Here is an 8,979-nt window from a genome sequence, read left to right as displayed (position 1 = left end):
CAACTGAACCATCAAAACCAATTTTGGTTGCAAGGAAAATATGCAAGTTAAATAGCACCTCCTGTATAACCTGATGAAGTTCAAATTTCATAAGTATAGTGAAATCAAGAAGTTCATGATTTCTACTTGCAACATACACCGAAGAACTTCTTACTGAACAACACTGTGCTCTTACAAACATAATGCCCTTTTAAATAATGTGCTCTTTCAAAAAGTTATTCTTTAAGTGAATGTTAAAATGTCAATAAAAAACAAAAATTGAATTTATATTTTAAAATTTAAAATTTATGTACAAGGTTTTTTTAATGATTTGAAAATTGAAACATTCTGGTGACGCAACAATTTTTTTAATCGATTATGTCGCCATGTAAACACGAGTTTGTATTTATACTTTGTAAAATGGCCACCTCTGGAATAAGAAAAATGTGATTTGATTTCTACTTCTCACTTAGCGACATGAAATATTCTTTTGCTATATAAATAGGAAAACAAAAATGGAAGTAAGAAAAGAATTTAAATTGTAAATGTTTGCATCTCATGCAGACATACTTATCAATATACATACATGCAAACGTGTAGCATAAAATAGTTATTTACTTAGGTACCTAACTCTATTGATTACCTTATTTACGCGTATAATCTATGTTTTATATCTTAGACATAAAATATAAGCTACACACGTTATCATATATATATATATATATATATATATATATATATATATATATATATATATATATATATATATATATATATATATATATATATATATATATATATATATATATATATATATATACACACACACACACATTTCTTTTGGTAAATGTAAATGGTAAACAATTTTTCAATGTAAAATGAGAAAAAGTTTTAATTACTTTTTTCGTGTGTAACTTAGGAATCAAAAGATAAAGAACAGAAGAAATCAGATGAAGCTGAATTTGCAGCTTTGGAAAAAGATTTTGAAGAAGTATATATTATCTCTTTTTCAAAAAATATAAAAGAAACTTTTGTCAAAGAATTCTGTTTTAAGTTAAAATTAAGAAGTTTGTTTGTATTTATATTAACTTTTTTTGTTTGATATATTTGTAAGATGTGACATAAAAAGAACTTTGAAGAAGCACTTATTACTTTCTTGTTATTATTGTTGTTGTAGCTGTTGCTTTTGTTGTAGCTGTTAATATTATTATTAGTTACCTCTTTTTTAGTCATGTAGTTGAATTTAAATAATTTTTCTGCTACATTTTTGATTTTTTTTTTTTTTTTAAACTTTATGTATATATAAAATGTTATTTTGTAAAATATTAGATTAGTTTTAATATATTTGATCATTAAAAATATTTATTTTTTAAATGGCTTTATAATTTTATTCATTCTTTTATCAATCTTCCTTTTGTAGGTTCTTACAGAACTTGCTGGAGATAAGAGTTTGGAAAGGTTTAGAGCAGAATATGAAAAGTTGCATTATGCATTGAAAAAATCATATGATAGTGAAAAACGTTTAATGGTAAAATGTAGAGAGTTAAATGCAGAAATTGTTTCTAATGCAGCCAAAGTATCAGTTGCACTAAAACTTTCACAGGAAGATCAATCAACAATTTCTTCATTAAAAAAAGTATTGACATTTGAATAAATTTTTAAATTACTTTTTTTAAGATAAAGTTTTATATAGATATTAAAAAAAAAATTTGAATAATAAATCTTTTTAAAGCTATCGTTGAGCCACACTGTATTTTAGTAGTAGTAGTGGTAATAGTAATAGTTGTAGTAGAAACTATAACAGGCAAAACCAGCGAGTGTGTTTCCACATTTTAACAACCGATTCTTTGTTTTCTCTAGTCATAGTCAATTTTTTCTTTGAATCCATTTAGATTAACTGAATTAACTATGTTACTAGGAAGATTGTTCCAGTTAGTTGATGCTCTGTTAAACAGAAAATTGATATCTCTATCATATTGCAAGCTATGTCCTCTTAATGAATGTTCTGTTTTGAATTTAAAATCTTTTACTAACTGAACTTGTTCTAAATTATTAAATAATTTACAAAGCTGAATCAGATTGCCTCTCCCTTGTCTCTTTTTTAATGTTGTGTTATTTAATTGCCTCTGCTCTTGATAATTAATATTTAATTACTTCAGCTTCATAGGTTAATTTTCTCAGCCCATTATTCAGTTGAATTATTCTGTGTTGAAGCTTTTCTAATGAACCTGTGTCCATTTTAGCTTGAGGTGACCATATACTAACTGTAAACTTTTAGGTCTTATAAATGTCAAATAAATATTTCTCAACAATTTCATTAATTTTATTATAATGCAGTATTTTAAAGTGCAAATAAATTAATTTTGAATCCTAATGTTTGTTTTTTATTGTAAGGAAATTGAAAAAGCATGGAAAATGGTAGATGCAGCACATGATAAAGAAACAAGAGCACGTGAGACTATTATGGCTCTTAAGGAAGAAATAAGCAATTTAACAACCTTAGTTGAACATGGCAATGGAATTAACAATGGACATGAGTATAGAAGTTTCTTCAACTGTATTTTAAATATAAATTTCATATCTTTAAATATTTTCTTGTTTAAAAATATTAAGAGAGAACAAATTTTTTTAGTTAAAGTCTTAATGCCAAAACATCAAAATTAATGAAATTCATTACAGTTTGGAATATGGGAAGAATTAAGCTCAACTTATAAAATTATTTTTGAGTTTTTTGTGAATGTTTGATATGAATGGTATGATTATTTATGAAAAATAGCTAAAAAAAATGTATATGTTATTCAGTGGATTGTCTTAATGTAGATTACTGAAAGTTCTTATTCTCAGTTGTACATTATTTTATCTTTGATCATTCTATTACTAAATTTAGCATGCAAGAGCTACTTAAAGCAAAAGAGACTCTCACAAAGGAAAGAGATAGTAAATATGATGAAATAGTGAAAGTAGGTATACCAGGTTGTTTTTGTAAAATATTTTAGTAAGAATTAAAGACCTATTACAGATTTTTTGTTTTATCATACTATGTTCTTGCTAATATTTGGTTTTTAATTTTCCATTTCAGCTGCGCAATGACCTTGCAACTGTTTCAGATGCATGTGTAAAAGCTGAAAATGAAAAGTCTGAGGCTTTGTTTAAAATTTCTGAGGTATTTTAGGATATTTTGGTGAGATTGAATTTAACACCATGTAATATTCGTAAAATTAGTTTAGGATATGCAATATATTCTTTAAAGTATATTCAGAAAAAGTTAATTTACAAATGATTAACATCAAAAAAAAAAAAATCACCTATAAATTGCATTAACTATTCAATTACATACTTCTTGTTGCCTCATTTTTGTTCCAATACACTTATATATTTATTTAGCTTAAAGAAGAGATTCAAGTAAGAAGCAATGAATGTCAAAGGGAAACAAGAAAAAAAGAAAAGCTGGAAATTGAATATCAACAAATAAAATCTGATGCAGAGTCTAAGATTAGTGAGCTTAAATTGAAACAGTCTCAACTTCAAAAAGTACAGGACGACTTGATCCGATCTGAACAACAGCTTAAAGAGCAAAAGGTAAAACAAATCAATTTTTTTTGTAGCAAAAAACTTATTTCTACAAAAATATTAAAGAGATTAAGTTCATTGGTTAATGTGTAAATAAAGTTATGTTTGCAATGATTGGTTGAACCATTATAGTCCAAGATTATCCAATAAATTTTATTATTGAGAATTATACTCTATGAAAATAAGTTTGACTTTCTGAGAAACATATTGCATATTTGTATCTTCTAAAACTGTTTAATAATTTGATGTTGAATTCAATGTTTATAATAAAACCATACTGTTTTAAATTTAGTTTTTAACTTTGAGACAAATCCTTTTGTATAATAACATTAATAATTGCCATTTTCATGAATTAGTTTAGTAAAAATGGTTAATGGTGTAACTTTCTGAAAACAAATGCATCCAATAATGGATTTTTTGCAGGTTTTTCAAATAAACATCTAAGTACAAATGTTATTGAATTGGATTTAGATTTTGCATTAACCTTTCAATAGACATTTTGGATTATTTTTAACTCAGGTTTTAGCCAAGACTTATTTGTTCTGGTAGTTTTTTCATTTGCAAATAATGACTACCATTTCCTTCATAGTGTTAAAAAGTTATTAACAAACTTGTTATAAACTAATATAATGTAATAAATAAACTTATTTCAATAGATTCTAAATGAGCGTGCCATGAAAGATACTGAGCTGTTAAACAACAGGTTGTTAAAGTTGCAGCAAGACTTTGACTCTCAGTTGTCTGGATCTGAACTGCTTATGCAAGAAAATAACCAAAAGGCAATAGAACTGCGTGTAAGTTTTTATATCTTTTACAGAATACCCATTAGTTATGTTTTAAAAATACACACACTCAAACGAAATCTATTAAGGAAGATTCATATTGCTTCATCAAACTGATCCTATATTCCTTTTTTAGTTATTGTTTTATCTAATGTTTATTATTATTTATAGATTGGTAATATATTAAATTTTGTAGAGTATTTTATTGAATTCTGATGAATATGGTGTAATTATTCTTTCCTGTAGCTTAATTATAAATAATTGTTGTTTTGAAAAGAATATGTTAAAAAATCATTTGTAAACTTTCATTTTTTTAGTTTTGCCTATAAATTTAAAGTAAAAATTTCTATTGGGTTTACTATTACTTAAAAATTAAGTAGCTACTTTATGAATATTCATTTTGCATTTCTACATGTTTAATTTAATCAGTTGTCTTTCCTTTACAGGTTAAAGAAGAGGAGGTGAATACTCTAAAGCAAGATAGTGTTAGATTGACACGTCAGCGCGAAGCCATTCAAAGAAAATTACGCACAGTTGAAGATTCAAAAATTGAAACTGAATTTCAAAAAGAAACCCTGAAAAATCAAATTAATGCATTAGAGAAAGGTAATTGTTTATTTTAAATGTGATTGGTTATGATTAAGTTATTTTTGTTGTACAAGTCATAAGAAAAATATAGGGAATGGGATTTAAGTGATTCTCAGTTTGATGTGTATGGTGATACTTTTTTGTTTGTCTTTTAACCAGAAAAAAAAAGCTAATTTAAGGTTGTGAAAGTTTTGCTATCAAAGTATTTTTTTGATTTTAGAATTGGAAACCAGCAAAAAACAGCAAGAGATTGATAAGAAAGCTATTGATGACTTTGTAAGAGAAAGAGATATTCTTAATAAGGTATTTCTATATGATTTTTTGAAATAATAAGCCTTGTTTTTGTTTTACTTCTGTATGTATTATCTAAAAGAATAGTAATTGCTCTGATTTATTTGTTAATGCATAAGTTAAAAAGTAGTGAAATGTAAATTGTGGCATGCAGAAAAGACCATTGCAAAAAAAAAATACTTAATGAAAAATACTTTGTTAATAATAATACAAACAAAAGGTGTTTTTATAGAACTTGTTGAAAGCTGCTGGATCAACTCAAAAGCAACTTGAATTAGTTCGTCTTCATGAACAGACAAAAAAGAATTTAGAAATGGAAATACAAGTAATTACTTATCTATTGTAATATTTTTATGAAATTTTAAGTAATTCACTTCTGATTTTATTATAATTTGAAGATTTTTTACTCATATCTTTAGCAGTCTTAAAAGTATAGATATAATTATCAATTTCTGCATTTTCTTTTTTCCTGTTTTAAGAACTATAAAGATGAAGCTCAGAAACAGCGTAAGATTATATACCAGATGGAAAAAGATAGAGATCGCTACATTAATGAAGCAAGTGAACTTACACAAAAGGTATTGTTGCACATGGAAGATGTCAAAGTAAGAGAAATGGAAATATTTGACTATAAAAAGAAAATTGCAGAAGCCGAGACAAAACTAAAGCAGCAACAGGTGCATTTAGTATAATTATAAAATGATTATAGTGATAATAATAATAATAATAATAATAATAATAATAATAATAATAATAATAATAATAATAATAATAATAATAATAATAATAATAATAATAATAATAATAATAATAATAATAATAATAATAATGATGATGATGATAATAATAGTAATAACAATAATAATAGTAATAACAATAATAACAATAATAACAATAATAAAATAATAATAATAATAATAATAATAATAATAATAATAATAATAATAATAATAATAATAATAATAATAATAATAATAATAATAATAATAATAATAATAGTAATAATAATAATAATAATAATAATAAAATAATAATAATAATGGTAAAAATAATAATAATAATAAATGATAATAATATTAAGGATAAATTTCCCTCTAGAATTTGTATGAAGCTGTTAGAAGTGATCGAAACTTATACAGCAAAAACTTAGTTGAATCTCAAGATGAAATAACTGAAATGAAAAGGAAGCTGAAAATTATGAACCACCAAATTGATCAGCTCAAAGAAGAAATTAATTCAAAAGAAACAGCCATCGTTAAAGAACATTTGGAACACCAAAGAATTGAGAAAGAAAAAGATTCTTTAAAAGTATGTCATTCATTTTTTCACTGTTTGATTTAAATAAAGTTTGTTTTTTCTTTTTAATACTTTATAAAAAATGAGGTAAAGGTTCAATAAACTTTACATTTAATATTATTTTGTGCCCTTTTATTATACTAAGGCTGAGTTACAACTTATGAAAAAAGAGGCTAGTGAAACAAAAATGTACATAGAGCAACAGCAAACTGAGGAACGAAAGCTCACAAAGATTATTCAAGAAGCAGATATTGATCGTACCAAGCTGAAAAAAGAGTTAGATCAAGTTACTAGTGAACGAGATATTCTTGGGACGCAGCTTGTTCGAAGAAACGATGAGCTAGCGCTTCTTTATGAGAAGATTAAAATACAAAAGTCTACTCTGGATAAAGGTACATATATGGCATTAATGCTTGTACTTTGAGTTTACGAAATTACTAAAATAATGATGTTTAACTGTTTCCATTTTGTTTCAGGTGAAATTCAATATCGACAGCGCATTGAAGATATACGTTTGCTTAAGCTTGAAATAAAAAAACTACGTCGTGAAAAGCAGATTTTAATCAAGAGTGTATCAAACGCTGAAGAACTTCAGAGGGAAATTTATAATATTCAACGTGAGTTGCTCAGAGAAAAAACTCGTTGCAAAGCTCTGGAAGAGGAGTTAGAGAATCCAATGAACATACATCGTTGGAGAAAGCTTGAAGTACTTTTTTTTTGTAAAGTTTATCTTTATTTTTAGCACAAAGTTTTTTTGTTTTTTATTCAATTGAATGTTGTTGTTGTTGTTTGTTAGTTTTTTTTAACTTTTTTAAAAAGGGATCTGATCCAAGTACCTTCGAATTAATTCAAAAGATGCAAACACTACAAAAAAAACTTATTCAAAAGACTGAGGAGGTTTTTTTTTTGTAATCATTTCTTTTTTTCACTTTGTTTCAGACGCTTGGCGTATAGTGTAAATGTCAATAATAGATTTTTTTCACATGAGGAGGAGACCAACGACAGTAGAAAATACTGTTGTCTCTCTTCTCATTGTCATCGCGTCGTCTGACTCATGTTTTTGATAAAATGATATTTATATACAAACGAATAATGGCAAAAAAATGTGTGTAGGTTGTTGAAAGAGAGCTTCTCATAAAAGAAAAAGATAAAATCTATATGGAATTAAAGCAGATACTAGCGCGTCAACCTGGTCCTGAAGTTGCTGAGCAGCTAAGTGTCTACCAACAAAATCTCAAAACAAAAACGAAGCAAATGAAGGTAATTCTGCTTTATTGTGCGCAATTCTTTTGAATACGTTTTATTTGGAAACGCGCTAGAGGTATCCTAACAATTAATGTTTTACTGCGTCATTACACTGTGATTTTTACTGCGTTACCACACTGGTTTTTACTATATTTCCTATTCCATTTTGGATTAGCTTTTAACGTTCTTTTTCTCATTTTTAAGGCAATGGCATCCGAATTAAATATGTATGAAAGTCAAGTTCAAGACTATAAGTTTGAAATTGAGAAGCTTTCGCGTGAGCTTCAAGATGTCAAAAAGAAATACTTCGCCCAAAAAAAAAGAGAACATCAACATAGGTTCTTAAATTAATCTTTAGAGTTGAAAAGTTTTTATTTTCATATTGACTCCTTTTCGGTTCACAACAACTTTTCTTTTAACAGAGACCGCGATAAAAGTCTTGCTGATGTGTCTGTCATCGCTCCACAGCGAACTGATGGTCCGAAGTTTACTGGAGGCGGTTTTAGCTTCAAACAACAACCGAAAATCCAAGCAGTGGTTTGATCTGATGTATATTTTTATATCATAGTTTTAATTTATTTTTTATATATATATATATTGTATAATCTATTAGCCTATAAGGGAAAAATTTACTGAATTATGATAAAGTTAAGTGTACTCGTGTAATATTTTAGAAAAAGCAAAAGAATTGTGAGACAGTTGTGTATTTTTGATGCTGATATAGAAGCATTGTTTATGTTTATTGTATCTTGTCTTACTTACAAATTATTTACAAATACTCATTTGTCACTTACATATATTTTCACAAAGTATTGAAGAATAGAAGATCGCTACAAATGTAAGAAAGAAGAAGATCACGCAGAAGATCACTATTTGGACAAAATGATAGGAACAGCAATAAGCTAATTTTAAAAAGGGTTGGTCCGCCATTGGTGGCAATTACAGCTTTAATTCTACTCGGTATGCTTTCGTACAAGTTTTAAATTGTTTCCAAGGGAATTTTTGTCCATTCTTCCAGTAAGACAGCTCTTTTAGTGACGATGGTGGTGGAAATCAACTTCTTACTTGTTTTTCAAAATGCACCATTAGTGTTCAATTGTATTAAAATTAGTGGCTGCGGTGGCCTAATAAGATGTTCAATTTCTCCTGAATGCTCCTCCTGCTAAGCAGTGATCACTTTATTGAAGTATCATCTTGGTAAATTGCGTTTCCCTCCGGAAACCAAGTC

At 26.7% G+C, this 8,979-nt stretch overlaps 1 protein-coding gene across 3 annotated transcripts; it reads left to right on the top strand.

Moving 5' to 3' along the window:
* Nucleotides 1-349: 349 nt before the first annotated feature.
* LOC145202014 (cilia- and flagella-associated protein 58-like) lies at nucleotides 350-8,527 on the top strand. Of its 3 annotated transcripts, XM_090082233.1 has the most exons (20): nucleotides 350-500; nucleotides 899-970; nucleotides 1,400-1,615; nucleotides 2,374-2,516; nucleotides 2,867-2,939; nucleotides 3,059-3,142; nucleotides 3,364-3,558; nucleotides 4,206-4,343; nucleotides 4,778-4,937; nucleotides 5,140-5,222; nucleotides 5,443-5,535; nucleotides 5,690-5,887; nucleotides 6,309-6,518; nucleotides 6,652-6,898; nucleotides 6,983-7,212; nucleotides 7,326-7,403; nucleotides 7,620-7,766; nucleotides 7,956-8,089; nucleotides 8,174-8,300; nucleotides 8,426-8,527. In XM_090082233.1, the coding sequence occupies exons 1-19, from the start codon at nucleotides 495-497 to the stop codon at nucleotides 8,292-8,294; spliced, it is 2,628 nt and encodes an 875-aa protein (XP_089938359.1). In that variant the 5' UTR covers nucleotides 350-494; the 3' UTR covers nucleotides 8,295-8,300; nucleotides 8,426-8,527. The 3 variants fall into 3 exon arrangements, with proteins under 3 accessions (XP_089938359.1, XP_089938358.1, XP_089938361.1); XM_090082232.1 differs by having other exon boundaries at nucleotides 8,174-8,527; XM_090082235.1 differs by having other exon boundaries at nucleotides 350-601; nucleotides 8,174-8,527.
* The last annotated feature ends 452 nt before the right edge of the window (nucleotides 8,528-8,979 follow it).

The sequence above is a fragment of the Hydra viridissima genome, unplaced genomic scaffold (genome assembly GCF_058129835.1).
Source record: "Hydra viridissima isolate aposymbiotic clone 2 unplaced genomic scaffold, HvirCarnegie_v1 scaffold_3, whole genome shotgun sequence".
In the NCBI taxonomy this organism is placed as follows: Eukaryota; Metazoa; Cnidaria; class Hydrozoa; order Anthoathecata; family Hydridae; genus Hydra; species Hydra viridissima.
Note: the sequence above shows the minus strand (reverse complement) of the source record. Positions and strands in the feature narration are given on the sequence as shown.